Source organism: Bactrocera dorsalis, chromosome 5 (assembly GCF_023373825.1).
Source record: "Bactrocera dorsalis isolate Fly_Bdor chromosome 5, ASM2337382v1, whole genome shotgun sequence".
NCBI classification, from domain to species: Eukaryota; Metazoa; Arthropoda; class Insecta; order Diptera; family Tephritidae; genus Bactrocera; species Bactrocera dorsalis.
In genome coordinates, this window is record NC_064307.1 from 37,600,314 (window position 1) to 37,621,316 (window position 21,003).

A 21,003-nucleotide genomic window follows, 5' to 3' on the forward strand; every position below is an offset into this window, starting at 1 on the left:
CATGCAGATTTAACAAATTTAATGCAAACTAAGTCCTTACTCTGCACTTGACCCACAACATAAATATTGACTTCTCACAGCAGCAGGTGCAATAATAAGTCTCTACACACTTAAAATTGTGCCTGTATTGCATAAAATGTTGCGTTTGTATTAAAATATTTACATTGTAGAATCACACATGTTACTTATACATGCGAATACTTGTCCACATCGTGGGTGTTTACACTGCGTTAGTTATATAGATTTCTATGGAAAACTGGGTCTTGCATTTTACATTCACATGTGTGGATACTATACTTTTGTATTCATATTTTATGCAATCAACTTTACGTAATCCTGTAAAGCCAAAGGCTTCTCTTATATAAACGCGAGGAGGGCAATTTGTACACATAAAATAATCTGTAATGTAATGTATTAAGCAGCAAACTAGATTTGACCGAAGCCAGATGTTCTATAAGTTGTTGTCATAAATATTAAATTATCAATAATCACAGAGATCGAGGAAGATATATATCACAATTCAAAACAAAAGAGAAAAGGCTAAGTTCAGGTGCAACCGAACGTTTCATAATCTTGCAACTTTCAAGAATCTCAGCCAGGGAAATACTTTGAAGTGTAAAACGTCAACCAGAGGATCGAAATTGAAGCGATACTCGAAGTGTAACCAATTAAAAAAGCCATAAATTCGGTTTGGGAAATTATTTTTATTTATTTTAAAGTACAAAATGTGTGAAAATAATCATTAATTCTGGACCAATTCACTTTTGCTCGATATGACCACCTTTTGCTTTAACTATGACCTTGAGACGGTCGAAAAACAAATCGGCAGCTGCCCGAATGTGATTTGCCTGTCTTCTGCATCTCGAGACTGGTGTCTTTTTTACTTCGGACCTTGCTCCGCAAAATGGCTCAGAGAGAATAATTGATTGGATTCGCATCTGGTGAATTCGAGAGCCATTATGTGGTCGTAATGAACTTCGGAACGTTGTCTTTCAGCCATTCTTGGTTCACTCGCGCTTTGTGAGATGGTGCTGAGTCTTGTTGAAATGTCCATGGCTTGTGACCGAAATGTTTATTTTCCCACTGCTTCAAAGCAGCCTCCAGAACACTTTCCCGATAATATGTCGCATTTACTTTGACGCCAGGCTCGATGAAAACAATTGGAGAGCGCCCATCTGCGGTGACAGCGGCCCAAACCATTATTTGTGGCGGGTGCTGCCTCTTGGTGGCCAACCGATGACTTAGATTCTCGTATGAACGGTCGGTCAAGGGTTTACTTTGAGACCCTTTGTTGAGAGTTTACGAATTGCTCAATTGAAAAAGTTTTTCGCGTTGGATGCTGCGGTCGGATATTTTCAGTTCTTTGATTCCATTTGATTGGCACTTCGTCGCTCAAGTCGCTTCTTCACTTTCCGAACCATCTCGACGTTGCAGTCTTTTGATGACCACCTCCATGGCGTTTTGCGATGCTACCAGTATCTTTGTAATGAGTGATGGTGCGATAAACAAAAACTTTATTCACGTTAAGGTGTTTGAGCTCACGAACAATTGTTGGCTGTAATTTCCCAACTAAATATGAAGCAATCACACTATTACGTTTGAATTCCATCGCTGATCACTTTTTTTGTGTTCACTTTTGACAAAACGCTTTTGAACACTTGTGAACAATACTTCGAACTGCCATGCAGAAAATTTATAAACAGCTGATTCCATTATATAATTCCTATATCGACAGAAAAATAAAATTTGTTAGAAAAACGAAAATCATTATCACATTTTAGTATATTTGATTTAAGGTAGTATCAACTCGATTTTATCTATTTTTCTCAATACCACGTCCTATTAACATGCCACTTACTAAAAAAATAAAAATTACGAGTATAGTCAGACGGCTATCCGAAAATCCTTATATTAGTTATATAGGGCCTAAGTCAAGTGTTTGCTCAAATTTATCTATTTTTGACACAAAGGTACACCGTTATGAGTAAATTGCGCTTTCCCATTTTCGTTGAGTTAACTCACATATTGACCGCTATATGCGCTACAAAGTCAACCGTAAATTCGAAAATCTTTATAACGGGTGATTTTTTTGAGGTTAGGATTTTCATGCATTAGTATTTGACAGATCACGTGGGATTTCAGACATGGTGTCAAAGAGAAAGATGCTCAGTATGCTTTGACATTTCATCATGAATAGACTTACTAACGAGCAACGCTTGCAAATCATTGAATTTTATTACCAAAATCAGTGTTCGGTTCGAAATGTTCGAAATGACAAATTTTGTTCAGCGATGAGGCTCATTTCTGGTTGAATGGCTACGTAAATAAGCAAAATTGCCGCATTTGGGGTGAAGAGCAACCAGAAGCCGTTCAAGAACTGCCCATGCATCCCGAAAAATGCACTGTTTGGTGTGGTTTGTACGCTGGTGGAATCATTGGACCGTATTTTTTCAAAGATGCTGTTGGACGCAACGTTACGGTGAATGGCGATCGCTATCGTTCGATGCTAACAAACTTTTTGTTGCCAAAAATGGAAGAACTGAACTTGGTTGACATGTGGTTTCAACAAGATGGCGCTACATGCCACACAGCTCGCGATTCTATGGCCATTTTGAGGGAAAACTTCGGACAACAATTCATCTCAAGAAATGGACCCGTAAGTTGGCCACCAAGATCATGCGATTTAACGCCTTTAGACTATTTTTTGTGGGGCTACGTCAAGTCTAAAGTCTACAGAAATAAGCCAGCAACTATTCCAGCTTTGGAAGACAACATTTCCGAAGAAATTCGGGCTATTCCGGCCGAAATGCTCGAAAAAGTTGCCCAAAATTGGACTTTCCGAATGGACCACCTAAGACGCAGCCGCGGTCAACATTTAAATGAAATTATCTTCAAAAAGTAAATGTCATGAACCAATCTAACGTTTCAAATAAAGAACCGATGAGATTTTGCAAATTTTATGCGTTTTTTTTTTTAAAAAGTTATCAAGCTCTTAAAAAATCACCCTTTATTAGGTATATGGGGACTAAGGGAAGTATTAGTCCGATTCAACCAATTTTTAACATACAGACATACAATTATCAGACAAGGATTATCGCTTCATTTCAATTTGATATCTCATACATTGCCTGCAATTTTCGATCAAAGGTCAATTATAGGTACTGGGATCCAAATATTCGGTACCTAGGGGCTTGAACACTTTTTGTTGGATGTAAAAAATTGTTGGCCACACACACTTAAGACATTATTCGTGCAAAGTTTTATCCCGTTGAATTTATTGCTTCTTGATTTGTGTACTGGAAATTAAAAGAATGAAGTGGATTTTCAAATTGTGCAATTTGAAAAGTAGGCGTTTTTGTACTGTGACATAGAAATATAAGAAGAGAACCACGTACTAAATTGTGTCGAAAAAGTGGGCGGTGCCACTTTTATAAATTCAAATGGAGTTGCGTATGTGTCTTTGTTCTCAAACACCATTGTAATTAAATAAATTATTGATAATCTGAGAGTAGATGTGTAAGTACCTGAAAGCGAATACAAAATTTCATATACAAAATGTTACTCATACGCTCGGCTGTTTTAATTTTATTAGCAAGGTGTAGTAGAGGACCGCTTTGTCGAATTAAAAAAAAAACTTCACATTTTATTATAATCGGTCTGAATATCTGCTATAAAAATAACATAAAAAACAAGAAAATTATCAATTTCGGTAAACAAAGGGATGGACATACGGACATGGTCAAATCGACCCAGCTGATCATTTAGATATATATTTAAAAGAGCATTCTTCTTAACCTGTATTCATAAAAAACCACTAAAGATAATCGTTTTGCCATTTCTGTCAATAAATAAGTAAGTAAAAATAGTTACTCGTACATTCCTCATTCTATACATTTTCTAGTTGTCTCTACTTAACTGCACCAACATGTCATTCACAGACGTTGCTATCTGCAAACGCGGAGTCCACATTTATGCAAATTAAATACACATTCACGTAACGTATTTATTGTAGTAGCGCGCCTGAAACAGTTAAATATCATCACTTTTATTTAATATTTATGCGGAAAAGCGGCAGTTCAAAATATCAAATAAATTTTTTATATGATGTTTTGTAAATTGAAAATGTTGGTATTATGTTTCCTTAATCCTCATTTCATTATACAAATTTAAAATATCCGTTTTTCTTTTAAGAAAAGCTACATCACTGAAAATTTAATAATAAAACATCGAATAATTTAATGTACTGTGCACCTTAAAAATAATATTTTCGTTTTCTAAAGTGGAGGTAGCGTTTATTGATTAGAGTGTTTTAATTTAAAAAAATACTTTATTTTCTTATAACGGACGATTGTTCCATATTTGCTTTGTCTATTATAGCCTGACATCTTTGATGGCAACTTGCCAGTTTTCCGCATGTTCCGAATGAAGTGACCTCCAGTTATATTAAGATACCGAAATGAAACCTTTCATTGAAGTTAAATGTTTTTTTGATATTTTTGCTTTCATTAAAGTCCAAACCTTCTCTATTGGAAAGTCGCCTAGTGACTGTGATGATCAATCTATAGCATTAATATGGTAATCTTGTTTCCACTGAGTACAGAGTCTGGTTTTATGTTCCGACTCATTTTCTTCTTGCGGCACCCAAATACGGCATTGGTGCCATAAAGAAACTCAATAAACCCTTTTTATACAATTTCATAATTTCTACGACACTCATATTTTCTATGAAGCTCGTCAAAAGTGCATCAAATATGCATCTTTTGGGTGTGTTTAACCCTCCTTTGAATAAATCTGTGCCCCGTTCTTGACCAAACACGTGTAAAGTGGTTGAACAATACACAAAATGGATCATCTGCAGACACATTGCAACATAAAATAAGTCTTGAGTCTGTTAAACTTTTTTATAAGCGCATCAAGTCAATAGACCAAATTGATAAATTAACTAAAACTTTGAGTTAGAAACCAAATATTAGTGTTTTTAGAAAATGCAGCACCATATTAGATGAAGTTAGATTAGCCTGGTAAGTTCGAGAGCCCCGAATAGATCAGTTATGATCCTTAGCTATACCAGATGATGCTCTGTTATTTCAACAAGTTTTGTGACCTCTTCCAGTGTCTCATACCGTGGGTTCTCAGAATGATTAAATTGTTGCCCTGCAATGCCTTATGTGGACGTTGAGATTTCTTTCCCAATTGAAATGTATGTAGTTAGTGCCTGTCAAACCATCACTACCACTCTATGCCCGTATGTATGCTATATGTATATAATTATACCCTCTGAAACAGTGTTCAACAATCAGCAAACACCCTATCATTCATGCAAATTGCTTTTTAAACGCCTTGTTGGTATTATTATACATGCAGAATTTATTATAACTAAAAACAACAACAATTACTTCGCTCAGTGATGTCACGTAAAATTTTGTGCCGTCATTTCTCCTTTTGAAATCAATCAAACGGTTCCCAATAAATGCATATTCACGTATGTATATATACTGTGACAAAAAAGAAGCCGGAAAATGTAAATAAAACGCAAAATATTTAATTATTTAACAATATTTATCTTGTCGGCTTCAAAGTAATCCCCACCAGACGTAATACAGTTATGCCAACGATTTTTGCCGTTCTCGGAAATACTTTTCACAAGAAGTTTTTGGAATTACCTACATCCCTTTTCCAATACCTGAAGATGGTGGTTGATGCATTCAGAGGACCTCTCAATCAGAGTTTCAAAAGTGCCTCGACAGTTGCATCAAACGCATAGAAAAGTGATACATTTTAATGGAGAATACTTTGAAAACCAATAACGCGATGATACTTGTCCTCCAGTTCAGAAATATTAAGGCAACCCTCAAATATTATTAATTCCAGCTTGCAAGAAAGTCAATATTTTATTACTGTGGAGAATTACAAGTGATCGTTATTGATTGCGTCAGAGGCCAGTTGAGGAAAGAAATAATTTCTGCCAGCAAACACTCAGTCATACTGTCTGAACGGTCATCATCCCAAATTCCATATGGAAGCTCCTTATTAACAAATGCTCTGCTGTTTATGTATTGTTTGAACCACATAATGGGCTCATCTGCCAGTAACCATACTATTCAACATATTTTTCTTATACCACCTTCTAATAGTTTCAATAACACCTACAAGGATTGATTTATAACTGTCAAATAAACTCCAGAAAATTATAAATATTACTTCACAGATTAAAATAACTACTTACCCGCTGGCCGAAACCTTGTCAGCCATTCGCATTAATTAATGGATTTATGCTTCTGCCGCAGAATAGCCAAGTAGTACCTTAAACACAACTTGCATAACTTATTACTTTAGCTGTAATTTCTGCGAAGAGAGATTTTGACGAACTATTTAACACTCACACAGCTATTCTGGATGAGCCGGATAAGCCACCTAAACATATTAATATTTACATATCAACTAGGCCATACTCATATGGTATGTATGTACGTAGGTTGCTATATATATTTCTGGACTAGGCAACACTAAGTGTTGCCAGGTGCAATCTGACATTTCCATTGGAAAGTCTGACATTTTTTAGCATAACATCACTCAGAACGTTTTGTCATTTAATCGTGAATTGTTTTATTTACATTTACAGGGAATTAAAAAATTCATCTCGGCCAAATAATGGAATTAACTCGTGAACATTTTCGAGCGACCATTTTTCACAACTTTCGACGTGGATTATCACGACAAGAGCGCATCGATGAGCTAAAATCTTTGTATGGCTATGAAGCACCATCCTATAGCACTGTGAAAACTGGTACAACGAATTCAATCGTGGCCGACGCTCGCTCAAAAACGAATTCCGTGAAGGTCGTCCAAAAACAGCCGTTGTGCCAGAAAACATCGAACTGACGTGAACTGATAATGCAAGACCGTCATGTAACATACCTTCAGATAGAGGCATGCCTATGCATTTCTCCCACCAGCATACATTCGATATTGCATGAAAACCTGGCCGTAAAAAAGGTTTGTTCTCGTTGGATCCCGCACAATTTGACAATCGCTCAAAAAAAGGCTCGTGTAGATTGGTGTAAAGAAATGCTGAAAAAATACGATCGCGGTGCTTCAGAAGACATTGATAAGATCGTCACAGGTGACGATCCATGCATCTATGCGTATGAGCCCGAAACAAAACAGCAATCGACCGTGTGGGTCTTCCAAGACGAGCCAAATCCAACGAAAAAAAGCAAACCATTTTCGTTGATAAATATGTCTATTTTCATTATTAGGCCAAAATATATATAGCAGCCCTTGTATGTATGTATGTTAGCCATTGTTTGAACCTATGTTGTGTGACCTTGGGTTTGTTTTAATGTGCGCACATTAACAAACAGTTGCTAAAATGTATTTTTTTATTTTAAGAACCCATGGGTTATCATATGCAAACATCTTATCCTTAGTAATGTTTGTGTTATTGTCTGTTGAATGCTATCCCTGCCAACCACGTCTACCTGTTTGTGACAAATATTCCTATACAACTACACATTTATTCTCTATACACTAACACCAACGCACATCTTCGGGTTATGTTTTGTTTACCTAAATGCGATGAAAAATAGTTTGCTTCATTTCGTGATTTATTTGAATGAGTGCCAAGGAGAAAACATAATTGTCAATAGTGACAATAGAAAATCCCAAAAAGGGTAATAAAAAAAACGATTGAAAGACGCATGTCGTTCGTGATCGTACAAGAAGGTAAGTAAAAGAAATTTGTGTGATATTTTAACAATATTATGAAAATAAATGCTTCATTTATATTTAAAGCATTGGAAATCAGAACTGAATTGGAAGTAGCAGCAGCAGCTATAACATCAGAAGCGGCAAATATCAATTGTTCACTAAGTATGTGAAAAAAGTGTGTGTTGTTTGAAATTGGACTGCGCAGTCCAATATAATACGCAAAAATAAATACATACATATGTATTTTATGCAATTTAATATGTGAAAACAAATGTTTGTCTTATATTTTAAACGATAAATTAATATTTATCTTTTCTTTCAGATGCTATTATTATTTTTATTTAATTATTCTTTCTTTTCAGATTTTATCACTATTTTTATTTAACTAATCTTTGCTTTCAGAGTAAATTCTATTTGTGTTTAATATAATTTATTCTTTCAGATAACATTAATCTTTTTTCAGATATTATTATCATTTTATACAATTAATCTTTCTTTTTCTTTTAGATATTACAATGTAATTATTATTTATTTTCAGGTATTAATAACCTTTATTTGATTTCAGTTATTTGTCTTTTATTATCTTCTTTCAGATATTAATTATTTCTTTAAATTAAATATATTTTTATTTATATAAAAATTATAATAAATTTTATGTAAAAATGTAAAAAATAAAATAAAATAAAAATTTTAGAAATTAAAAAGTTTTGTTTGAATTTTTAATAAATGTTTAAAGTATGAATCAGAAAATGCAACCAAACATGATTTTTTCCGCAACACTTTTCGTATTTGTATAACTTCTGGTATTATCCAAAGAAATTGCTGGAGGTATATTGATTTGGTCGCCTGGTTGACCTTGCTGTGCCTCCATTCACAGCCGCTGAATATTTCATGAATGGCAGTTAGGTCACTGCGTTTAGTCTCTGCTAAAACGGCGTATGCGATCGGTTTTAATGTGGGAATATACACCCGTCTTACAATTTAGCTTTGCCTGTATTTAATTACACGGCTTACTTCATTTTATTTGCCTGTATTTTTTATAATATCAGGGCTTTTTTAAAATAAAACTTTCAAGCTACCTACGAAGTGCTCTCATAGTGTGTGATCTGAGTTTTAAAAGGAAAAATTGAAATATACATACTTATGTAAACATTTACTCAGTGTATATTAAATACAAGGAAAATTTATAGTTTAAGTTCTCTAAAGACGGAGGCCGCAAAAATATAATTATTTTTAAATCGCCTGGTTTTGACGCGAATGTTGCAAATCCATGATTGGAAGGCGAATTTTTCAATAGTTTATGTACAGTGGCTCACAGCCAAAAAGATTAAATCATACAAAATGTACTAAAGAAAGCATTATGATTGCTAAATTCATTTTCCAAAAACTAGAAATGCCATTTAACAGCGACAGATATACACATTTAATTTATGCTCTAATCAATAACTAAAGCAATTGCGGTTCAATTCAAAATGCATGAGACACAAGTTATTAATTTACAGAAGAGATAACATTAAACACACACACACACACACATGTATTAAATAGTACACTTGAAAACAACCCCATGTCAAGCAGCAACAAACAGCATGCTGTAATATATACATACATACATGCAGTCCACTAATATTAAATATCTATGTATGTTCAAATATATTGAACATACATACACATATACAGAAACAGACACATACTTAAAATAAATTGTCATGCAAAACAATAGCATTCAACAAACAATAACACAAACATTACTAAGGATAAGATGTTTGCATATGATAACCCTTAGCATACATTTTAGCAACTGTTTGTTAATGTGCGCACATTAAAACAAACCCAAGGTCACACAACATAGGTTCAAACAATGGCTAACATACATACATATAAACATATTTAGTTATTTAGCAGATTTTGAGAAATACTATATAAGGTTTCCAAATTTAAAAATAAACTCAGAATGAAAGATTTCTGACTTGACGAAAGACTGTTTGAATTCCCCCCACCAGAGGTAAGGAATGAGAAATCTTTGTTGAGTTCAAACAGTGCTGGTGTTTGTACTATGTGCGGACAGCTGTCAGCCAGCGATCGGACGCAGATTTAGTGAACACCAGAAAACTTGGAAGAATACTTCCAGGTGCATTTACTTCTTTGAAATATTTTAATCAATATTGTAACTTTTTTATTACAGAAGGTTAAGTAACTAGCAATGGCCACGAGTTCTTCCCAAACACTTGCTCTTCAGAGAAACTCCAGTGAGCAGAACCGTTTCATGGAGAAATTAATGGCGAAAATATTTAGCTTCTACGACGAGCAGTCTCTGATCGATGTGACATTCAAAGTTTCAAACCCAACGGCTCTGTAAGTATTACTTTGTCCTCAGCTTACATAAAATTATATAGATTAATATTTATAATTTTTTTCAGTGTACCCGCGCATCGTTTGATACTCGCAGCAGCGAGTCCTTACTTCGAGAACCTTTTCAATGGCAATCAAGGCTCTAATCCAGTCATCGAGATAAATAATATCGATAGCGATATTTTTGAGCACCTAATAACCTTTTGTTACACCGGACAGGCTCTCATTACCGTTAACAATGTCGCTGCCATGCTAAATGCGGCAATCGTTTTGCAATTGGACGATGCCAAAAACCATATTGTGGACTACCTCATGACACATATCGATGAAATCACTTTACAGGGTGCTTATAGGCTGCAGCTTGAAATGAAATGTGAACATCTTAAGCAGAAAATCATCGAATACGAGACCAAGAACTTCATGGAGGTGAGTCTAAATATACACGTAATGTCTCACAATAACGGTACTTGTGTTATTTAAATTTTGTTTCTAATAACACTAGATCAATCGAAGCGACGAGTTTTTGAATTTTGATGTAGAAAAATTGCAACGTATCTTGGTATCTGACAATTTGAATATAACCCGAGAGGAAGATGCCTACGATGCCATACAACGCTGGTACAATTACGATGTTCCTGCGCGTCAAGAGCAACTGCCACTTTTAATAGCTTGTCTCCGGCTTATCCAATGCAACGTTGACTTTCTGATGACACACATACAGCCGTTACCTGGATGTGAGCTACTGGCCTTCAAGGCGTTATCGTGGATCAGAGTGCCTAAAGCACGGCCAATGATAAATATGCGATTTACGGAACCACGTGGGATCAGTGCTACAAACTGTGGTGAGAAAACAATCCTAGCGCTTTGCTCAGATACCTCAGAGGTAAACGCACACTGTGACTTATATTCAAAAGTGATAATATTAAATTAATATACTTATAATATTTTTGAAATAGCTTGAAATGAATCCCAAGCTGCAGCAATATAAAAAAACTGAGGATAAGTGGCAGGAATATGCGAGTATAAAAACCGATTACCGATGGTATGAAACTATTTTAAAGGATGATAATTTATTATTTATTGGCGGTTGGAAAAGGGGTGCCACACTTAACGTCGTCCGCAGCTGGAATATGCGAAATAAGACATGGCAAAATTTAACTCCCATGAAGCAAGCAAGAATTTCACACAGCGTTGTCGAATTAAATGGCAAAATCTACGCGATTGGTGGTTTTGATGGTAATAATGCTTTGTCGTCGGTGGAAAGGTGAATATATCTAAATCTGTAATGAATTACCTAACGATAGCGATTGTGAGCTTTACCAATTTCTTAAGCTTAATGGTGAAAGAACTTTAGACTAGATGTGTTAGGGTAGTATGGATAATAAACAAAATAAGGTACTTCGTCATGGAAGAAGGAGGGAATTCAGTGAAATGTTACGATCTGATTGAATCTGACTTTAGAAAACTCTAACACTTTGACATGGTCAACGATTAATTTAGAATAATTTTAATTGTTTATTAGCAGACTATGAAAAGTGGCGAAATGACGCTTCAGTTTACTAATATACATACATTCTTTTTTCATTGCTTTTGTTTGTTTCCAGATATACGACTTCCGATGGTTGGGAGTTCGTGAACAGCTTAAATGTTGGACGATGTGACGCAGGTGCAGTGACATTAAATGGTAAAATTTATATAATGGGTAATGGCACAACAAAATCCGTCGAATGCTACAATCCAGATTCGAATACTTGGACTTTTTGTGCGGAGATGACAGAATATTCCCATTTACCTGGTGTAAGTTAGTTTAAAATATAATTATTAATATTAGTGGAACGTTCATCAAGTCATGATTTGGTAGAATGAGAAGGAGTTGAAGAACGGTATATGACGCCTTTACTTATTTGACTCCATGGATTTCTTTTACTAAAGACGGATGTACGGAATTCGTATTCTGTCCAGAGTTTTCAAATTTATTTGTGAAATGCTTATAATAACAGATTCCATTTGATTTCACCGTTGCAAGCCTACCCTAAAGTTTTCAAAACAAGCACAGTAACTCCGCTACAATAAAAATGACCGAATTTGTCTAATAGAAAATAGTCACTGATTTATTTAGTCGCCCTCTTAACTCTATTAAAATGAAACAAAACGTTTATTGCTACTTTTTATATTACAGATTGCAGCACATAATGGTCACATTTATGTTGTAAGCCGTAGCGGTGCTGAACGTTACGATCCTCAGCAAGACACATGGTCACAGGTACATATATTGAGTTGATTTTCGCCAATCGCTTTTGGTCAAACTGAATATTCTTGAAATATTTCGCAGATTTGCTCTTTGGGATTTGGTGGTGGTTATAAAGCTTGCGTAACACTAGACAATAGACTGTGGACTATTGGTGGCAAGTCTAAATCTGCTGACAAGCCATGTGTATCAGTCTTTGATGAAGAAAATTCCTGTTGGCTAGAAAGGTGCTCTTTACCCGAAAGTAAAGTGTATAACTGCTTTGTTGTGCCTGAATCCTTGCTGTCGTCGATGTAAATAAAAATAATGTAATTATTGTTCCGTTTTTCGATCTAACAAATTATTTTATAATAAATTATCTCATAAAAATAATATAAAACTTCACTATTGTCATACAAAAATAATTATTTTAGAAGCAGGGAATGGTCCTAAATGCACTTTAACTGAAAGTTAGGAATCCGTAGTGTGAGTCCAATTCTAACATCGGTAGAATCCACAAGTTTGACGACTTCTTCCTTCTTCTTAATTGGCGTAGACACCGCTTACGCGATTATAGCCGAGTCAACAACAGCGTGCCAGTCGTTTCTTCTCTTCGCTACGTGGCGCCAATTGGATATTCCAAGCGAAGCCTGGTCCTTCTCCACTTGGTCCTTCCACCGGAGTGGAGGTCTTCCTCTGCTTCCCGCGGCGGGTACTGCTCAGAATACTTTCAGAGCTGGAGTGTTTTCATCCATCCGGACAACATGACCTAGCCAGCGTAGCCGCTGTCTTTTAATTCACTGAACTATGTCAATGTCGTCGTATATCTCATACAGCTCATCGTTCCATCGAATGCGATATTCGCCGTGGCCAACGCGCAAAGCACCATAAATCTTTCGCAGAACTTTTCTCTCGAAAACTCGCAACGTCGACTCATCCGTTGTTGACATCGTCCAAGCCTCTGCACCATATAGCAGGACGGGAATTATGAGTGACTTATAGAGTTTGGTTTTTGTTTGTCGAGAGAGGACTTTGCTTCTCAATTGCCTACTTAGTCCGAAGTAGCACCTGTTGGCAAGAGTAATCCTGCGTTGGATTTCTGGGCTGAACGGCTGTTTTTGGACGACATTCACGGAATTCGTCTTTGAGCGAACGTCGGCCACGATTGAATTCGTTGTACCAGTTTTTCACAGTGCTATAGGATGGTGCTTCATAGCCATACAAAGATTTTAGTTCATCGATGCATTCTTGTCGTGATAATCCACGTCGGAAGTTGTGAAAAATGATCGCACGAAAATGTTCACGAGTTAGTTCCAGAGATGAATTTTTTAATTCCCTGTAAATAAAACAATTCACGATTAAATGACAAAACGTTCTGAGTGATGTTATGCTAAAAAATGTCAAACTTTCCAATGGAAATGTCAGATTGCACCTGGCAACACTTAGTGTTGCCTAGGCCAGAAATATATATAGCAGCCCTCGTATATAGGCCACAATAATTAATTTATTTAATTTGAACCACTATGACACGGTTTTTAAATAGGTGAAAAAATGGGGACGCTAAAAAATATTTATTCTCACAGTGAGCGGTAAACAAAATAAGTTTGGGAACCACTGGTCTAGACGGTCATTTTACTTAGAAACCATGTCAGTAAATCGATCGTATAGTTTGGGATATATACAAATTGTTTAAAGCTACAAGAGAATGGCTCCCTAGCTATTAAAGAATCGACCAAAGGATATTCTTTTATGATATACTTTTTAATTGACACTGATGAAAGGTAGAATGTTTACTTGAGTTAATTTCTCTATAAACTATGTGTGTCGCTATATGACTTATTGTTTTAGGTTTTTACAAACAACTGAATAAAACGGTAATAACGAATACTGGAAGAACTACAGTAACAGAAATTTCAAAATCAAAATCATATTTGGTATGATGGCATAATATGACATGAAAGAGGTGTAAAAAATTTCATAAAAAGGTCCGGCTTAGGCACTTCATATTCTAAAAGGCTTCTATGAGATCATTCTATATTATTTAGGATGCAAAATTAAGTGCTCCTGACATATTTATTTATCGCACTTTTAGTAATTTTCAATATAACTCTTACATGGGAGTGGGCTGTTATATCTGATTTCATAGTGTTTAAAGAGGTATTCTAAGGACTTGGTCTCACTTGCCTATGCCCACTTTTGAAACATTTTCAACCCACAGATGCCCTTTTATACCACAATTTCGTATATCGTATCACAGTTTTACATGTTTATGTGAAATTTAGTTATGCCTCTATATAGGTACGTCAAGAATTGGCACTCTTTGGGCACTGTAATGATCCGTCTCCGCCTATCAGCAATATGAGTACTAATATCAAGTTTGAACAAGCTATCTCAATTTTTACTGAAGTAACCACTTGCACTGCAAGACGGTCTGAAGGATAGACGGTTATCTGAAATTCAAGTCAGCTTCGCATTCAGTTCATTTAGATACATCTAATCCTGTATATGTCTCGATTAGTGTTACAAAGGTGAACAAAACTCCTCTACTTTGTGCAACATGCGAGAGTATAAAAATGAGCTGGGTTTCTTTTAGAAATCTTCGTTCAATTTATGTTAATATTTCTTTTAACAGATGATATCAAAAGGAAATATGCTTCCATCCATAAGTCTACATTTTATTTCAAATTCAGTAAAAATTTATACAACTTAGAAATCCTCTTTTACACATTGCTAATAACACTGAAACTACCGGGCGTATGAGTAACATTTTGCTTACACTGGTATAATTCGGTTTGAAGTATTTGGACATCTACAAGAGAACGTGAAACAATTATTTTCAAAATCGTTAAACTGATTTAAAAACAGAAATGTAAAACAATTCTCTTACGTTCTCTTCATCTGCACCTATAATAGGTTAGGATTAATTCATAAAAATACAATTGTGTTTGAGAGCATATATAGTAATACTTACTCCTAAATCATTAAATGCAAAGATACAACAAATAAAAACCCAATTCGATTTTATGATTTCAAAAGTTTCTAGTTTAATTTTCTGACATTATTTTTATCAAACACACATATGAAAATATTCCTTAGTGAAATTTATATTTTTGATGTTACTAGGTCAGACGCACTTTATAGCAATAAATTATATTTTGGTATTGATACTTATTTTGCTAAAGCTGCCAAATATTACAATTGGGAGTAAGTGAACATGAAAAGTCAGAGATATTAAATTTTTGTACAGCAAGTGTACTATTTTTAATAGCATATCCAAGCAAATTAGTTACTTTGCTGCCAAATTTGCCAATAAAAGCACTAACCACTTTCACTATGATTAAATAAAAATGCTCACGTATTTAAGGTGTACAATAATTCAACGTTTATTAAGAACTTATGAAAAATATAATGTTCTATTGGAAATCCGAATACACGTATACGGAGCGGGGAGGATGTCAACCGGACCGCTGAGTGCTCGGAGTAGGTAGTTGGTTGACGCGGCGCAGTATCTAAGCGAAAGTTGATTTGCGATGATTGTCTGGCGAAAGTGTCGTACGAATGTCCCTATGCGGATAGTGTGTAAACGAATTGTGTCGTGCGGCTTATGTAGATCGAATCGTGCGCTTTCCCTTCTGCTCATCCTTTTTGTTGATGTGGTGAGTTGTATTATAATGTCGTCAGCTGTGGTGAACTAAGCTTTCTTATTAGTGTGCGCCCGTTTTTCCCAGTAGAGTGGGTGGATGCTTAACTCATTTAAACACAAATAAATAAAATTTATTCAGAAATAACTGAGGGCGTTCGCCTATAAACTACTTATTCCGTTTAAAATCATGTTAATTCAGTAAGGGGATTTCTGACACATCGTGACATGCAGGCCATAAAAGCCTGTCAGTCACGCATATTAAGCGCAATTGCTGTGTCAGCTTGTTCCGTGTCTGAAGTTGAAATTTTCCAAATCGCATCTAAAGCCGCCAATAAAATTTGTGCAGTTTATGGACCCGATACAGTTTCCATTTCCACCGCACAACGATGATTTCAACGTTTTCGTTCTGGTGTAGAGGTGGTCGAAGATGCGCCACGCTCCGGAAGGCCTGTCGTCGAAAATTGCGATAAAATCGCTGATTTGGTCGAAAAAGACCGGCATAGTAGTCATCAAACCGTTATAAACCATTTGAAGAAGCTTGAAGTCACTAAGAAGCTCGATGTATGGGTGCCACACGAATTGATTCAATAAAAATACCGCAAGACTTTTTTGACAACCCAATATCACTCTAAGTAGTATGTTTTCTTTATTTTAGGGAGGTTATGTCGAAAATTCTTCAGTACTTTTGAAGCTGTAACTAAATTTCCCGAAATAGTTACGCTTCTCAATCTAGATCCATAAAATGTGTTTTTTCTCACTTACTTACAAACGCAATTTTTGCTTCAATTCACAAACACAATAGTATCATAAGTGACTGCTTTATCCATTTGCACGTTTCTATACATTTTTTGGTCAATTTTCGGTAGCTTCACATTCATCCGTCAATTTGTTTTGTAACGGTGATTTCGTACGTGCGAGAATTTCATAATAGAAATGTTTAAGTGAGTGACCAATTATTAAAATGGTGAATCTTTTCTACTTGGCTGCCGAGAAGTTATACACTGGCGAGAAAGATTCTAGCATTTTGATGGTATTAACTTCCTTATAAAAAGCATCTTTTCGTAGTCGTAAGGGTATTTATTTTTTTATATCCTGAAAAAGAAATATTCAATTTAGTACGATGAATTGTATACACATACATATGTATGCCATGACTTGAAAATAAGTTAAGCTATCAATTTCAACTCGAAAGCATCACACATCATCACCATTGAGCATACAAATGGGTGTAGTAAATTGGATTCTACTTGATACTGGAATGTATTGAACGGATACGAAATCCGTGGAAGAAATTCGCTATCATTTAGCAAATAAATATGTAAAAACGAAAATATAAAAAAAAATCATTGATAGGTTTACTGTCGCAATTCGGAAAGAACAAGGATCTTAGGCACTCGCAAAGATTTATATTATAGTGTCTTTTTTAAGTAGTTTTCAAAATGTGCTCTAATAAATTCCAGTCGAGAAGCTCAATTTTCTTGTTTTTACAATTTTGCCATAATTGGGACAGTTCGTCAGCAATAATGCTTTACATATTCTCTTCCAAAGAGGCCACGCCATAGTATTACGACGCAAGATAATGCGCTCATTAAAAGCTTACTCCAATAAATTGATTCTTCCGTTCACTGTATGATATGTTGCGCAGTCGTGCTTGAACCAAAGATCGTCCACATCAACTTCCTCCAACATAAGTACGAACAAGTAAGGAAGAACTAAGGACAGGGAAATACTATAAAGTGTAAAACCAATCATAAAGAGTAAAGTCAGCCGCATGTTCGAAAATCCAGGTATTAGTTATATAGAAGCTAGGTCAAGTTTTCGCACAAATTTATTTATTTCAGGCTCAAATATACTTCTACACTGTTCTGAATAAAACACGCTTCCTTATTTCCATATATTAGCCGATGTCACTCCGAAGTTCGAAAATCTTTATTTTAAGTATCCCTTAATTTCAGTTACATACAACCGAAATTTTCGATCAAAAGTCAACTACAACTAGAGATAGAGCCTAGAGCTAGGCTTAAATAGTTTTTATTCAATTTAAATAAGTTTTAGTCATTAGGTGGCACACACTAAAGACATTAGTCGTAGATTTGTACTCAGTAAATTTGGTTGTAGTAGCTTAAGTGGTCTAGGAGATGTAATTTGCTACTGGGATCCTCTCTACAAATTACAGCTTTATACATTAATTTAGTGCTTAGTTACGGAACTTTATATGTTTTCGGTTAATGGCGATTTGTGGGCGTGGCAGTGATCCGTTCATGCCCATCTACGAACTCGAATTTTGTTGTACTAATTAACCCACATACCAAGTTTCATCGAGCTATCTCAATTTTTACTCAAGTCACCGCTTGATCGGAGGAACGAACAGACAGACAGTCAACCTCGTTATACTCACCTCTTATATACTATATAACTCTTTATCTATCTCGCTTAGTTTTAAGTGATACGCACAACCGATAGGTGATCAAAACAATAATACTATGTTCTTGTGAATCTTCAGTGTTCCGCTAAGCTCTGAGCTTTATTTTTTATGTGCAGTTCTAGATGACTGCGTTCAATTCTACATAAAAATTTAAAAATAATTCGATTGCTTTTATTTTTATTTAATGTTATTTTTCACCTTTCTTTTATTATGGCAACTGTGATTGTTGTAAGAGCACTCTTAATTTTTGAGTTCACCACCACACTCTTAAGAGAGCAGTTCCTCTCTTGCTATCTTACATATTTTTTGGTAAATTAAAAAGCATGTCACATATCTATGCAAATACATATCTATTACACCAGTAACCGTCAAACTGGTAGATTCAACCAATTCTAGAATGGGTCAAATATTACGGATTCCTAACTTTCAGTTCAAGCACCTTTAGCACCATCCCCCGATTTCAAAATAATTATTTTTGTATGACATTAGTGAAGTTTTATATTATTTTTATAAGATAATTTATTTTAAAAGAAGTTGTTAAATCGATAAACGGAACAATAATTACATTATTTATTCACATCGACGACAGCAAGGATTCAGGCACAACAAAACTATTATACACATGACTTTCGGGTAATGAGCACCTTTCTACCCAACAAGAATTTTCTTCATCAAAGACTGATACACATGACTTGCTAGCACATTTAGGCATGCCACCAATAGCCCATAGTTTATTGTCTAGTGATACGCAAGTCACCCAACCAGAACTTACTTTCAAAGAGCAAATCTGCGAAATGTTTTCAAGAATATTCAGTTTGACATCAAGCGATTGGCGAAAATCAACTCAATATATGTACCTGTGACCATATGTCTTGCTGAGGATCGTACCGTTCAACACCGAAAAGGCTTACAACATAAATGTGACCTTTATGTACAGCTACCTGCAATATAAAAAGTATCGATAAACGTTTTATTTAATTTTAATAGAGTTAAGATAGCGACTAAATAAATCAGTGCCTATTTTCTATTAGAAAATTTCGGTTATTTTTATTGAAGCGCGGTTACTTTTGCTTGTTTTGGAAACTTTAGGGTAGGCTTGCAGCGGTGAAATCAAATGGAATCTCTTCTTATAAGCATTTCACAAATAAATTTGAAAACTCTGGACAGAATACGAATTCCGTACATCCGTCTATAGTAAAACAAATCCAAGAAGGTGAATGTTAATATTTAAACACTTAAGTAACCTTGTGATATACCGTTCTTCCAGTCCTTCTCATTCTACCAAATCATGACTTGATGAACGTTCTACTAATATTAATAATTATATTTTAATCTAACTTACACCAGGTAAACTGTGCCATTTTGTCATCTCCGCACAAGAAGTCCAAGTATTCAAATCCGGATTGTAGCATTCGACGGATTTTATTGTGCCATTATTACCGGCCATTATATAAATTTTACCATTTATTGTCACTGCACCGGCGTTACATCGTCCAACAATTAAGCTGTTCACGAACTCCCAACCATCGGATGTCGTATATCTGGAAACAAACAAAAGCACTGAAAAAAAAAAATGCATATTTATATATATAGTTCGTCACGTTGCATAGTCTATTAAAAAATAATTAGAATTATTCTAAAGAAGTCATTGACAATGTCAAAGTGTTAGAGTTTTCTAAAGTCAGATTTAATCAGATCGTAACATTTCACTGAATTCCCTTCTTCTTTCATGCCTCATTTTGTTTTTAATCCATACTACCCTAACACATCTAGTCTAAAGTTCTTTCACCATTAAGCTTAAAGTTAACCTGAAATTGTTAAGCTCACAATCGCCATCGTTTGGTAATTCGTTACAGATTCATATATATTCACCTTTCCACCGACGACAAAGCATTACTACCATCATAACCACCAATCGCGTAGATTTTGTTATCTAATTTGACAACACAGTGCCCCCATCGTGCTTGGATCATGGCGGGTAAATTTTGCCATGTTTTATTTCGTATATTCCAGCTGCGGACGACCTTAAGTGGGGCACCACTTTTATACCCGCCAATAAATAATAAATTATCATCCTTTAAAATAGTTCTGTACCATTCGTAATCGATTTTTATACTCGCATATTCCTGCCACTTATCTTCAGTTTTTTTATATTGCAGCAGCTTGGGATTCAGCTATTTCAAAAATATTGTAAGTATGTATGTACATTAATGTATGATTATCAGTTTTGAATATAAGCCACAGATTGCGTTTACCTCTGAGGTATCTAAGAAAACTGCTAGGATTGTTTTCTCACCACCATTTGTTGTACTGGCCACACGTGGTTTTGTAAATCGCATATTTATCATTGGCCGTGCTGTAGGCTCTCTGATCCACGATAACGCCTTGAAGGCCAGTAGCTCACATCCAGGTAACGGCAGTATATGTGTCAACAGAAATGCCACATTGAATTGGGTAAGCCGGAGACAAGCTATTAAAAGTGACAGTTGCTCTTGGCGCGCAGGAACATCGTAATTGTACCAGCGTTGTATGGCATCGAAAGCATCTTCCTCACGGGTTATGTTCAAATTGTCAGATACCAAGATACGTTGCAATTTTTCTACATCAAAATTCAAAAACTCATCGCTTCGGCTGACCTAGTATTAT

At 35.3% G+C, this 21,003-nt stretch overlaps 4 protein-coding genes across 4 annotated transcripts in view; 2 read left to right on the forward strand and 2 right to left on the reverse strand.

Annotated features, from left to right (window-relative positions):
- The window catches only part of LOC125779049 (kelch-like protein 17), an 82,195-nt gene extending 67,947 nt beyond the window's left edge, over positions 1-14,248 (forward strand). The window contains exons 5-8 of the mRNA XM_049459465.1: positions 11,019-11,326; positions 11,667-11,859; positions 12,242-12,325; positions 12,395-14,248. Of these exons, the coding sequence (XP_049315422.1) occupies positions 11,019-11,326; positions 11,667-11,859; positions 12,242-12,325; positions 12,395-12,607 (798 nt within the window). The 3' untranslated portion in view covers positions 12,608-14,248. The remainder of the gene's footprint in view (positions 1-11,018; positions 11,327-11,666; positions 11,860-12,241; positions 12,326-12,394) is intronic.
- Positions 1-21,003, reverse strand: part of LOC125779053 (kelch-like protein 5) — a 293,968-nt gene that overhangs the window by 269,572 nt on the left and 3,393 nt on the right. The window lies entirely within an intron of this gene.
- LOC105227330 (kelch-like protein 17) overlaps positions 1-21,003 on the reverse strand; it is an 81,967-nt gene that overhangs the window by 57,914 nt on the left and 3,050 nt on the right. The window contains exons 5-6 of the mRNA XM_049459451.1: positions 20,613-20,993; positions 20,230-20,531 (exon numbers count right to left, since the gene is read on the reverse strand). Of these exons, the coding sequence (XP_049315408.1) occupies positions 20,230-20,531; positions 20,613-20,993 (683 nt within the window). The remainder of the gene's footprint in view (positions 1-20,229; positions 20,532-20,612; positions 20,994-21,003) is intronic.
- The window catches only part of LOC125779048 (kelch-like protein 17), an 81,703-nt gene that overhangs the window by 43,745 nt on the left and 16,955 nt on the right, over positions 1-21,003 (forward strand). The window lies entirely within an intron of this gene.